The sequence below is a fragment of the Trichosurus vulpecula genome, chromosome 7 (genome assembly GCF_011100635.1).
Source record: "Trichosurus vulpecula isolate mTriVul1 chromosome 7, mTriVul1.pri, whole genome shotgun sequence".
Classification (NCBI taxonomy): Eukaryota; Metazoa; Chordata; class Mammalia; order Diprotodontia; family Phalangeridae; genus Trichosurus; species Trichosurus vulpecula.
The window spans coordinates 101,484,280-101,498,403 of NC_050579.1; the positions used below are offsets into that span (position 1 = coordinate 101,484,280).

Below are 14,124 nucleotides of genomic sequence, written 5' to 3' on the forward strand. Positions count from 1 at the left end.
AGGGGCCGGGGGAAGTGCGCGTCGTGACAACTTCGGAAACAAGCGGTGCTGGACGGTGGGGCACGGGCGTGGAAAGGAGGGTCAGGGGCTGCCGCAGGAAGGCTTGCGGGCGAGCTGTGGCCGGAGCTGTAAGCAGCGGATCGGCTCGGGCAGCCGGGGAGGAGGAGGAGGAGGAGGAGGAGAAGAGGAAAAGGAGGAGGAGGAGGAGGAGGAGTTGCCGCAGCTGGCTTGTTGGCAGCTGGAGGAGGAGCTCCACAGCTGTGTCTGTGTGTGTTGGGGAAGAGGCCGGGCTTGCCAGCCCTGGGAGTCGGAGGAACGTTGCTAAGAGGGTTGGTTGTGCGGTACAGGACGGTACCTGCTGATACTGTATCTTCTAGCCACTGCTATGGACGGTCGGGAGCGAGGTCTTTAGTCCGGAAAAAAAAGAATCAGAGGGTTCAACCCTGCCTGAAGGAGGGTGGTATTAGCGGGACTCGGGCACCGGGCGCCTTCGAGCGGACCTTTTAACCTAGTCGGGTACTGAGTGGCTGTCTCACCATGGAACCCGTGACCAAATGGAGCCCCAAGCAAGTGGTGGATTGGACTAAAGGTGAGAACAACTTTTGGGGGGCGCTAGCGTTGTGTCGGAAGCGGGATTGGGGAGGCGATGGAATGCAATGCATGGTAAGAAGCAGGCTCCCCTTTTCCTTTTTGGAGGGGCTGGGGGAAGGCTCCCACCTCAGCCTGAGAGGCAGAAGGGACACAGCTGCCCAGAGCTGAAAAGCAAAAGTTGGCTTCAGGCTACTTGGTTCGCCAAACCTCTCCCAAGTCCCTTCCCCCTCTTCCCAGCTGCTTTTTTTTGGGGGGGGGGGTGGGGGGGTTGGGGACTGGACAGGAGTGGTGGCAAGCCTTGTAGCTTCGGGTGCATTTAGCAACAGAAAGTTTGCCGAGTGCTTGGGAACCCTTGTTTTGCAATTTGGGGGGCGGCCAGTGGTAGGACGTGCGCCCAGGTCCAGAGTTCGGCAAAACTTTTTTTGTGTGCCGGCCTTCCTTGGCTGGCCAGGGCTCGGGCTGGCTGCTCTTAGACTCGGCAGCCCTCCGCTGAGCAGCCCCTGTTGGTTTAGTCCTGGCCTTTAGAGGCACAACGCACCTTTTGTGTGGGTGGCTCGGGTCGCTCCTCTTAACAGGCATCCTGTCTAGAACAACCCAGAGGAACGAGAAGAGGTTGTGTTTACAAAGGTAAAGAAAGCATGATTCTGGCCAGCTGCTTTATTCACTTTTCTCGGCGAAAACTTGTGAGCTGCGCTACGTAACTTTGTAACATTTCGCCTCGCTAGTAACCCTGACCCCAGGAATTCGGAGCACTAGCTGTCTTTTGTCTTTTGCTTTGGGAGGGTGTTGTTGCCGGGAGAAAGTTGCATTCCTAGGCTGTGGTTGCGAATTGAAAATGAAAAGAAAGAACTTTCCATCTCTTTTAAGACCGGGGGAAAAATCTATTTGTCGCCTATTGAAACCGCCTTAGAGGGTAGGAGTGTGTGTCTGTTTGGCTAGGACCTCGGCAATTCATCTGGAGCCCGTGTTAGTCACTTTCACTCTGGGTTGACCTGCCGCCTATTCTGCATCTCCCTGGGGTTCCTAGGGAGACGAGAATGAAGGCTACTTTAAGCCTCTTTGGTAGAGTGGGCGGGCTCTATCCGAAAGAACTGGGCTGCTCCCTTTACCCCAAGGATGCTTCGCTCTGGTCTCCCGGGTGTCCTTTCTCATGACAGGATCAAACTTTGCATAAGCTTTTAAGACTCTGTCTCTCCCGTGGGTGTGACCACAATTAAAACTATTAACCTCTTCTTGTAATTGCTGTGAATGCATCCATTGGTATACCTAAGTAAGGCTTGGAACCATAGATTATTAGAACTGGGATTGGAAATCCCTCCCTCCTGTTTTACAGATGAAGAAACCGAGACTGCCACCACGAGAAGCCTTCCTTGGTTGTTTCCATAGAATGTAGTAAGCTTCTTGAAGATAGACAGGTTTTAGTTCAGTTTGTTTTAGTTTGTTGTTGTTGATTTTTAACTTTAGAGGAGGCAGCCAAGGGCAGGGGAATGAGTGTTGTTGGATTTCAAATCTAAGGGCCAGCGTTCAAATCCGATAGCTCACCCAGAACTGGTGACTCAGAACTGGAACCCAGTAAGACTTTGGTTCAAATCTCAGTTCACATTATTTACTAGCTTCATAACCCTGGGCACGTCACTTAGCCTTATGCAGCCTTAGTTTATTAATCTGTAAAATGGGGGTAAGAATAGTCCTTACTTGTGGTTGTGATGGTTAAATGAGATAATATATGTAGAGTGCTGTACAAATCTTAAAGCCTCTATAAAGGTTAGCTATTAGGATTGACTCATTTGTAAAAGGAGGTGGTTGGATTAGTTCCAAATCTGTAATCCTATGACTATCCACAGTAGCTCCTTAATAAATAAATAGCTGTTATTAACATACATAGTGTAGGATTAGTTTTAGGGTTAAGACGTGGGTTCAGGTTCTAAGTGCGTGATTCATGCTGGCGCTTAGGCTCTCAGTGTCCATAGGCAACTTTCTAAGACTGTGTTAAAAAGTTTGCATTAGTGGAGGGAGTTTCCACCTCAGGAAATTCCCTCCATAGATGGAATTGTAGATCTAAGGGAAAATGTACAAGGTGATAGGGGTACAAAGGCAAAAATGAAGCAATGTTTATCCTCAAGAAGCTTATTATCTACTGGAGGAGTGTCTTCAAAACTCTAACTGGATTCCATATCTCTTTAATCCAGATTTGTAGGATATGAAACACTAAAAATACTATTTTTTTAACAGTTTCAGAAGCTGTATTGCTATAGATAGTTTTTGCAATTCTTGGTTTTGTAGTTATTACTAACATTCTGTCCACTTAGAAGGAAATTGCCTTATATAAACACCAGTTAAAGGGTTAGGGCAATTAGGTGGTGAAGTGGATAGAGCACTTGACCCTGGAGCCAGAAAGACCTGAGTTCAAATTTGGCCTCAGACACTTACTAGCTGTGTGACCCTGGGCAAGTAACTTCACTCCTTTTGCCTTAGTTTCCTTATCTGTAAAACAAGCTAGAGAAAGAAATGGCAAACCACTCCAGTATTTTTGCCAAGAAAACCCCTCAGTGGGGTCACAAAGAGTCAGACACAACTGAACAACAAATTAAAGGAGTGACTCTCATTGAGTAGCCACTGACTTTACTCTTTCTAGTTGCATGTCCCATCACCAGGTACAGGCATGAAGTGAGATAATCCTCTATTACAGGAATGTACCACAATTTGTTTAGCCAATCGATGGACATCTACTTTGTTTCCAGCTGTGCTAAAACAAAAAGTGCTATTTTGGAATATATGGAGCCTTTCTTTTTGTTAGTGACCTCCTTAGGGGATATGCCTAACCGTGTAGTACCCAGGTCAAAGGCGATGTACATTTTAACCACTTTGTTTGCATAATTCCAAATTGCTTGCCAGGCTGGTTCTACTATTTCATAGCCCCACCAACAATATACTGGTGTCCCCTATCTTTCCCATAACGCCTCCAGCATTGATCATTCCCATCTTTTCTGACCCTTGGTCTTGACTTTAACCGGGGAAATTTATCACGTCCTGTAGGACATGTGTATGTGTATGTTTGTTTTCCCCTTGGGACTGGGGTGGTGTTGGTGGGTGTGGGTGTTGTGACGTGGGATGTGTGTGTAAATTTGCATCCTGTTATGTTTGTTCAGTGTGATCAGTTAAAAAGGAAGAGCAGATTAAAATATTTTTGGCATCAGGTTGCCTTGACATTATGACAAACCAAGATTTCCCTCTGAAGAAAGTTCCTTGCTGACCTGAAAGAGCATTTATTTGTAGCACAATACTTCTGTGTCATGAGGCCTGAGCGCTGATTAGGTTGCATACCTGTGGTCAGCACTTGGCAACTTTTCAAAATAATACCGCTTCTTTGGACTACAAGTACAGTGACACAGAGTGACCTGGATTATTTCAGTGTTTAAGCCTAGAAGGCCATAGAAGAGCAGCTCCTCTTTTTCACCTACCCTCTGCAGCTTTCATGTCCTTTCTTTGTCTCCTTTCCCCCAATATAACTTTAAACTTCCTTTTGTCATCCCTAGATTTTTATTTTATTATTATCATTATTAGTCTCAACCCCTTCTAAATTTTAGCATTCTTAGCAAATCTTGCAGGGCTTTACCAAGCTCTTATATTTATAGTCCGTTACTAGCTTGTACATCTACTTTCTGTACAAGTCCTTTTGAAGTCCAAGCTTTGCTTACACACTCTTTAAAAAATATGTATATATGTATACATATATGTACATATATAAACATATACATATTTATTCTGAGCTCACAAACAGCAGAAAAAGAACACTTCCAAAGCATACAAAGCAAAACAGATTATATGTGAAATTATGATACTCTGCTATGTATAGCTTGCATACAATAAATTCAACATTCTGTTTTCAAAGCTGACCTGTTTTGTGTTCCCTTCTGTGAATTTAAAAAAAAAGCTTCAATGACCCTTTTCTTTCCTCTTAGCAATGCTATCACTAGTTCTCTTTCCCCTCCAAATCATCTCTCAATAGAAAAAAAAGTAAAACACACCTTGTGATAAATATGCATAGTTAAGCAAAACAGACCCACACTTTCGCCATGTCTAAAAATGTATGTCTCATTCTGCACTTCAGTTCCATCTATTTATCTCCAAAGAACTAGGTAGCATGGGGCATACTCCTTGGGGAATTCCCCACCTTTTTTTCCACATGGAAATTTTCCCTTTGAACTTCAGAATTTTCTTGAGAACTTCTCATATATTTCCTCTCTTGAGTTTCAGACCATTGGCTCCTTCCTCTGACCTTTTGAAAGCTGCCGATTCCAAATTTAAGGTGCATGTCAGACAAGCCTGGCTTTCTTCTCTCTTTCTAACACATTTTGAGATGCAGTGTTCAGCTCCCACTAGGAAGTCCCATCACTTCTAACCCCAATAGTCAGCTCCTCCTTGTTGATAAGAATCAGATCCAGAATAGCACTTCCCATAACGGGAACTTCACATTTTGAAGGATGATCTGACTATGCTCATTAAGGCCAGTCAGGAATATTAGGTGCTCTGCTTTTCGCAGTGAGAACTCCGGCCAATGACTAGATAATTGAAGTGTATTATGATGTGATTCCATGTCAGGCTTGAAACTTGTTTCCTAAACTCCTTGTTTATCTCTTCTGTCTATTTAGGTGGTCTGTAGTTTATTTCCATGACTGTTTTTGCCTTTGGTTTTCAACTAAATACCCTCTACCAGTGCTTTTTGAGATTTTTCTTAAAATACAATGCCATTGACCACTCCCAACCCCCTTTCACCTCCATTCCCCTTCCCTACCTGTTTAGAGGTAACTGGAGGTGCAGTAGAATATAGTCTGGAGCCCGATTGCCCTGCCAAAAAAAGCAAAAAAAAAAAAAAAAAGAATATAGTCTGGAAGACTTGAGATCAAATCTGGCTTCAGGCACATATTAGTTGTGTGACCCTGGACTAGTCACTTAACTTCTATTTACCTCAGTTTCCTCAGTTGTAGTTTTTTGTGGTCAAATGAGATAATATTTGTTTTTTTTAAAAGTTTCATAGCTCAGTGCCTGATACATAGTAAGAATTATATAAATGCTTCTTCCCCCTTCTTGTTCCTTTTGAATAAGTATTACCATTCCTAGCATCATATTTGCACAAAATGGGTTTCACCCCACCAGTATAATGATGCCTATGATGTCAGATTTGCCTCTTGCATTTGTCTCGAGCTCTCCATGGTTTTTATTACTCGTTTCTTTCTTGGATTTTTGTTTCCTGTGACGCTCTTCTTAAATTATGGTTACTCTGGAGAAGGTGGGGTGGGGTAACAATACTAGCTGACATTCAACTAGCATTGTGAATTTTGTAAAGCTTTTTAGATACATTCTTTTTTCACCCTCACAAAAACTCCATGAAGTAGGTGATGTTACTATCCCCATTTCTAGATTTATGTATGTGTGTTGCCGTTTCTTCCCTTTCTTTCTTTTGTTTAAAGCCTCTTTGACTCAGTTTGTATGATTCCAGGCAAATACATCCTCATCAATCTTTGTTAGTTTTTATTCTCTCAATGGGGAGAGAACTGGTTATTCTCAGAGTTCCAAACTGTAGTCCACAAATCCAAATCCCATTCTCAGATGCCCTCATCTTAGCCAGCTGTTCTCTTAAAAAGCTACCTTTGTTCTTCTGAAGTCCTTGTTTTTAAAAGGCCACTTGTATCCCCAAGTTCTTCTATTTCTTGTCCCAGACTTCATAATGTCCCAGACTTAAAAGCTTTCTAGATTCCTACTGGCAATATCCTTGGTGCCCAAAGTGAATCACCAGAAGTAGGTAATATTCATCTGGTTTGACAAGAATCTCTATCAAGCCTTGGATACATGCCCTGGGAAAACAGCAGATTTCTCTATTGTTCTGAGAGTCACCAGCCTTCACTCCTAAGATGGCACTACAAATCCTTTTCTTCCCTCGAATTAAGCCTCCTGTTTGTTAATTAGTTCCACCTTTCCAGTGGTGGTGCTTTCCTTGCTCATCTTTGGTATTATTCTGTCTTCCACAGGTCAGGATTCTCTTCCTACTCTTTCTGTGCCTTTCCCTCTGGGTTTTCACATTGAAATCCTTTAATTTTTTTTTCCTCCCTCAAAGATGACTTCGTTTTCTCTGATGGGTTGGAGATGCTTTCCTTGAGTCCGTTCCCCAGATTTTCTAGGAGGAAGCCCAGCTTTGGAGGCTAGATAGCAGTAACTTGGCCCATTGTAGAAATACAACCATGGTGCCCTCTGTGCAAGTCACTTCAAAAATCATTCTGCTTTTCATACTTGCTGGAAGTGAGATTCTCAGTCTTTCTTACTGTTGTTGGTTTTGGCGAATAGAACCCTTGGAGAATTACTGTGGCAAATTGCTTGCTTGGTGGGGAAGTGGGGTAGAGTAGGTTTCTATGGAGTTACGTTCTTCTCCTCTTCTAAGGGCCTTGACAATCCCAACCTCTCCCTCCTCTTTCTAACCTTATTTTACCAACAACTTCCTTTCCCCCTCTTCTTCCTCTTAACCTTTTTCTTTTTCTTTTTTATCCTCTTTTCCCAGACTTTCTGCTTGAGTTCCTCTTGGATTTTCCTCCATCAGCTTCTCCATAAATCTTGCCAAATTTCCCCTGCCCAATTTAAATTTCTATTTTTTTCATAATTAATTTGATAAGCATTTAAGTACCTTCCATATTCCAGAGCAAAGACAACAAACCTGCAAGGTGGGTACTTTTATTATACCCGTTTTACAGTTGGGGAAACTGAGGTAAACAGGTTAAGTGACTTTCTCAGTGTCACAAGGTAGCAAATATCCACATTCCCATCTGAACTCCAGTCTGGCTGACTCCAGGCCCAGCACTCTGTCCACTGCATCTGCTAGCTGTTGAGGTATCAGGCTATGAGGGGAGTTAAAGATAGGATGAAAAGTTTCTGCTGTCAAGGTTATTGCCATTTAAAGGGAGAAGGTGGGGGCACAGTGGAGTAACAATACTAACTGACATTCATGTAGCACTTTAAAGTTGGTAAGTTTTTTTTAGATCCATTATTTTTTGACCTTCACAATAACTCTCTGTAGTAGGTACTGCTATTATCTTCATTTTACAGATGAGGAAACCGAGTGACTTGCTGTTAAATGTTTGAGGTAGGATGGGAACCCAGGCCTTTCTGACCCCCCCAAACCCGCACTCTGTTAATTATACCATACTGCTTTTTACTAGCATTGTAATGAGGTTCTGATACATTTAGAAGTGGTACTTATACCCTGGGTTCTGGAATGTCTTTAAAAACTCATCTGGGGGTTTTGATCTTGAACTTGGGAGAGATTTTTTTTTTCAGACCTTTCTTTGATTTTAAAGTTGAAGTTCAAAGTGGACTGATACATTGGTATGGGCTTCAAAGTTTTGTTAGACCTGTGGGTTTTTTTTTTTTTTTTGCCTTTAAAGAGGTTTTTTGTATTCACGCGCTTCGTTTGGGTCATCATTCTTTTCTGGAGCTTTCTGCTCTGTGCTGTGCTTTCTGAAGCTGCTCTCATCTGCCTGTGAATGGGGCTTTTGTGAAAGTGGGACAGAACCCAGTTTGTTTGCTTTTGACATCGAGTAGCTGATGAAATAATTTTTGCTCTGCAATCAGAAGGTCAAACGTGTTCTTAAAACTAAAGTTTTCTTTTAAATGTTAATTAGCCAGTTTTCAAAATTAGAATATGGGGCCAGCCCCCCCAAATTCTTCCAAATCCTAATGCAGAAATGTTCTGGCTGTGTAGGATTTGAACCTTTGTCTAATGGAATCACATTGTTTTCATTACTGTTTGAGGGAAACCCCTCTGTGTTACGCAACGGAAAAACGTGCAAATTGTGGATCTGAATCATACTTTCCTGAGGAAAAACCTCTTGAAAGAAAACATTCCATTTCCTTATTTTCAGTGGCTTGGAGGTGGGGAGGTATCTATTTCTGTGTCCTTTTAAGGAAAGAGGGCTTAAATTTCTTCAGATATGCATTAATTGAACTCTTTATTTTTTTACTTGGCTTAGCATAAAGTACTTAATAAATGCTTTTTACATTCATTTCATTTGTTCCTGGACTTGGTCATTTTACATTACTGTGATTTGAGACAATCAAGCATATATGACTTTCTGGGATTTGCTTTCCAACAGACTTTTAATGTACAGTGGCCCAAACTTCATGAAACACCTGTTAAAAGTTGTCAGCACCATGTTAATATAGATTCCAAATGGAGCCTTAGACTAACCGTTAGCAGATGACACTCGTATTGGTAACATTTCTAAAAGAAATGCTTAAAATTGCCAGGGACAAGTATTAAGGATAAATATTAGTTACTATTAAGACTTTCAGGCATGTAATTATAAAATAGCTTGATGTTATCTCTTTTTAGGCCTGGTTGGAGTCTATTTTCTCTAGGAAAAAAGCTCATTTATTGAAGGGGAAAGCTATTAAAGAATGGTCTTTTAGAGGTAAGGAGATCATTATCTCTGCTGCAGAGACCTGAATCAAGATACTGGCAACATATAAGAGAGGGACCTCAACTTAAATATTGGACTTTTTAAAAACTGGACCTGTGTATAGATCTAGAAATGCCCTCTACTGAGAGAATGTATCTTCAGTGCAACTTAATGTATCTCCTGGTGTCGTTGAGAGTTTAAGTGACTTACCCAGGGTCACACAGCCAGTATGTGTCAGAGGCTGGATTTGAACCCGTGTTTTTTGACTCCCAAGGCCAGCATGATGCTTCTCATTATCATTTTACTTAGCTTTACACGCTTTTTTAAAATTTGGAATTAAAACCATTTTTTGATAAGTGGACACATCTATAGGAAGGGAGATTTTTTTCTCAGTTGAAGTTTTCTGGGGTGATTTTGATTACCGTTTTCTCTAAGAATATAAATTTTGTTCTCTTTCTGGGTTCATTTGTGGGGTCTTGCCTGGAGAAAGGGCTTTGATCATCTGCTCAGTACTGAAGGTCTATTCTAGGTGTATGTTTTTTTTTTTCAAAGAAAAGTCACTCTTTATCAAGCCTTTTTACCTATCCCCAAAACCCAAAATGCAAAAGACCCATCCAACCAACCTATCCAACCAAATAAACCTACCGAACCCCCAAACCCCAAACCGAACCAAAGAACCCTCAAACCCAGCAAACAAAAAGTGTGAACCAGTTTTCTTGAAGTAAATCAGTTGATTTTGCATAAATGAGCCATATGCTAGAAGTATTCATTAAAGCCCTTCTATACTTCAACTTAAATTTTTTTATCTTTTCCCTCCCTGTCTATTAATTCCTTTCAGTAAGTTTAGCAAGAAAGAGAAACCACAGGTAAATGAAAAAAATTTGAAAGTAAAGTCAGATTTATTTAATTGTTCAACATTACTAACCTTTGATTATACTAAATTCCTCCCCCAATTAAAATTTTTTTTGTTATAGGGATCAGGCAGGTGAAAGGAATCTGGAGCTTTACTTTTTAAGCTTTCCAGGGCACTTAGAACAGAAATGCAATATTTTTTTCTTAATATTAATCTTTTGCAATTTGATCTTTATAGTGGAGGGGCATACATGCAGCTCAGCTCTTTTATTCATACCCCTTTTCAGATTTGGATTTACTATACAAGTCACTCAGGAATAATATTGGTTTTGGGTACTTGAAGATTACAAGAAAAAAAGAGAAAGAAATCCAGCATGTATTTAGATTTTTTGGAGCCATAACACCCTGGGCTAATATCTCCATTAAAAATTTTCAGAAGGAATGTGAAGCACTTAACACCTAGTATTATTTTCATTCATAATATATATACATATGCATAGATATACACACATATGCACATATGTGTGTATATATATGCATACATACATACATTCATATGTTTATTATATATACATAGAGGTATATATGTATGTGTGTATATCTATATATTTATATGTATATATATCTATATCTTGAGTTATATTTTGTGAGCCATATAAGACTTCAAGAATGATAAGAGAAACTGAAGAATGGATTTCTAGAGCAAATGAAACATTCTGTTCTAGAGTCTTAAAACTCTTCACTTTAATTGTATTGCCAAAATCTTTTTCCAGTTTGTCCCAACAGCACCGTGAGCACGTATTCTTGTATGTTTATCATGGGGTTAGGCTCATGAGAATAGATTTTCTCATATTGTTTATTTTTATATTTATAGATTATATATATTTTAATATATGTTTATGTTATTTATTTGTCTTAGTTGATGACCCTAAATCAACTTTTCTTGAAACACACTTTAAAAAATTTCTCTCAGATCTAGGTAATAGAGGGCCTTGAAAGGTTAACAGAGCACTTTGTTGACAGCAATTTTGTGATGTTGGAGAAATACTGTTTTTTCCTTGTTTTACAGATGATGGCACTGAAACTCAGAAAGGTTAAATCATTTGCCCACAGTCAGCTAGCATAAGATTCAAGGACTTGTATGCCAGTGTGACCAATGGGAAGTTATGTTTGTAATCACAATTGATGAGCAGGGGGGGAAGACATCCAAAACATATAACCATAGTTCCCTATAGTACCTAGTTTTAGGCTGACATTTAGTTCCAGAAATTTCATGAGACCATTGGCTTGGGACTCAGGATACATGTCATTAAAAACAAAACAGAAAATCCCACCATGCTCTTGTGCAGGGGGCTATGCTAGAAGATGGGGGAGAAGCAGAGAGAAGTGAAGGACTCAGTACTTGATTTTAAGGAGTTTGTAATAGGGATTAAAAGAGAAAAACATAAATAACCGTAAGAAAGGGTAAAACATGATAAACGAAAGCTCTGAGAGTTCAGAGGAAGGCAGGATCAGCAGGTGGCAGGGAGAAGTAGTAACATTTGAACTGGACCTTGAAGGATGGACAAAATTTTCTTCCTTTTGTACAATCAAAATGGGAAAATATTAGGTCAGTTGATCTCTAATTTGTTCTTTGATATCCTCAGTTTTTCTGTTTCCCTGGGGAAGATGAGCAGGGTCTTAGCCCAGCTGGAATAGGCTGATTTCTGGGTGCTGTTGGTTAATCCTCTGGTTTCCTTGATCTCCTAGAACTATACTGCCCTAGCCCAGATCTTTCTGGGAGCCCTAATTCCTCCCAGCCCTCATGTATTTCTTTCCTTTTTTTTCCTGCTTATTGCTTTATATTGATTATCACAAACTTAAATCCAACTCTTTCCTCTGTTCCAAGACTTTCAGATGCATATTTTGCTTTCTAGCTTATTTTTAAGGTGTTTATTCTCAAATTAGAAATAGTTTATTCTGATATTGGAAAAGTATTTGATATTTGTGCAAACTTCAGTTGAGAGGTTGTTAAGATTTACAAATTGTGTGAAAAGTTTCTGTACTCAGTTCCCTCAAAGTTATCCCAACGAGGAAGCAGAATGTAGAGATAACTAGGTCACTGCTTCCAGCACACAGAGTAAGCTTGTGGTTATATGTAGGATAGTGTAGCGAGAGGTCACTGGAAGGCATCCAAGAACTAAGGGCAGGTACAGAAGACAGAATGGAGGCCATCCAGAATGGCTCACCTGGCCACGGTTGTGGTTCAGGTTGGGATGTGGTTTCTAGAAGTTAAGGTACTTAATTTAGAGGGACTGAGTAAAGTTAACACTATTTGAAGACCTCTGAGCAAGTGCATGGAGAGTAACATTCATGAGCCCCCAGGGTCTTAGAAATTAGAGCTGGAAGGTACCTCAGTCATCTCTTCTAACCCCATTCACTTTACAGATTGGGAAACTGAGGCCTAGAGAGTTTAAATGACTTGCCCAAAGTCACACAGATAATGAGTTTTAAAGGTTTTCAAACCAAGTCTTTTGTCCTGAAAGTCAGCAATCTTTCCATTGCATTTTCTTGCTTTGTCTCCAGTTCAGTAAGTTGAAAAAGAAATCAGCATTTTCTTAGTACTTGCTTTGTGCAGAGCACTGTGCTAAGGGAGATGCAAAATTGAGGTTCCTTATAGAAGGAGCTAAAGCCAGATCCTGGGGCAATGTCCAAAGGTTAGGATATCAGAGTCAAATAACAGGGAAGGGAACATCCATGCTGCTGTATTGTTACAGTAAGCTGTCAAATGCCATGACATTGCCCCCCATTTCGTCCCCCCTCCTTTTTTGTGGTGGCCAGGAATTAAAAGTCCCTTCCCTTAAAGAATTGTCTGGTGAATTAAAAACTCAATACAAAAGGTTTCCTTTAGGATCAAGCCTGTCCTAAAGTCAAGTTAACAAATTCTTAAAAGAGGTCATGGTTAAATTTTGAGATCTGACAACCAACTTTAACTAATCAGTCCTCAATAGTGATAGCTGGTCTTCAGTGTTTTAAGATTTTCAAAATGCTTTATGTTCTCATTTGTTCCTCTGCAACAGTTGTGGAGGTAGGTAGTACAAGTAACAACATCCCTGTTTTTGCAGATGAGGAAATTGGGGCTCAGAGGTCATACAGCCAGTAAATATTGAAGGCAGGATTCAAACCTAGGCTTTTTCTGACCCCAAATCTAGCATTCTATTAATACACCAAGCTACCTTGCTCTTAAAAGGGACCAGCCAGAAGGTGACAGCTTCCTTGTGATTTGTACAATCCCCAAATACTCTGGCTTATAATTTCTGTTAAGAATTCCAAGTCAGCAATGATATTTAGACATCACACTTGTTTCTAATAATCTTCTCTGTGGTCCTAGAATGTACCTCTTTATCTTATCATTTTGGCTTCAGGTCGTGGACGTGAGGACAATGAAGCATGCCATTGAAATATTCTCTTCATTAATGGAGGTCTTACAATAATAATTCTTAGCTATGAGTTTTATTTTTAAATATTTAAAAGAGAATATTAAAGTGTTTTAAACAGAATATACTATGAACCTGCAGTTCTTTGCATTGGTAGAACAATGATGTTTATAATGGCATTATCTTCATGTGCCCTCTGAATTCTTTAAAGAAGATTGTTGTATATTTATTACAATTTTGTTATTTATTGTGTATTGTATTTCAGTTATTTCTCCCGGAAAACAGTTAGCTAGTTATGTTGTTTTGTTGTCGTTCGGTTGTTTCAGTTGTATCTGACTCTTCATGACCCCTTTTCGGGGTTTCTTGGCGAAGATACTAGAGTGGTTTGCCATTTCCTCCTCCAGCTCATTTGACAGATGGAGTAACTAAGACAGACAGGGTTAAGTGACTTGCCCAGGGTAACACAGCCAGTAAGTATCTGAGGCCAGATTTGATCTCAGGAATGTAAGTCTTCCTGATGCTGGGCCCAGTGCTCTATTCACTGTGCCACCAAGCTGCTCTGGGGAAACAGCGTGTATGTATAAAAGGAGCTTGAGTAAAGGGCTGGAGAGTCATCCCTATAATTTGTGGTGGAAAAGAGTACAAGGTTTCAAGCACTATCACATAATAAGACAATAATGATGTATAAAACTAGTTTAAAGAAAGTTTAGGGAAAAATCTAAATAGTCAACTTTGGGGCAATTAAGGATGAAGTTAGGAGCAAAAATTTTTATAACAAACTATTCATCATCAGTAAAAAGAGAGGCACATTTGAGTTT

The 14,124-nt window shown here is 40.3% G+C and overlaps 1 protein-coding gene across 1 annotated transcript in view; it reads left to right on the forward strand.

Annotated features, from left to right (window-relative positions):
* Positions 1 to 254: 254 nt before the first annotated feature.
* CNKSR3 (CNKSR family member 3) overlaps positions 255 to 14,124 on the forward strand; it is a 113,954-nt gene continuing 100,084 nt past the window's right edge. Inside the window, exon 1 of the mRNA XM_036766660.1 lies at positions 255 to 589. Coding sequence (XP_036622555.1) covers positions 538 to 589 — 52 coding nt within the window. The 5' untranslated portion in view covers positions 255 to 537. The remainder of the gene's footprint in view (positions 590 to 14,124) is intronic.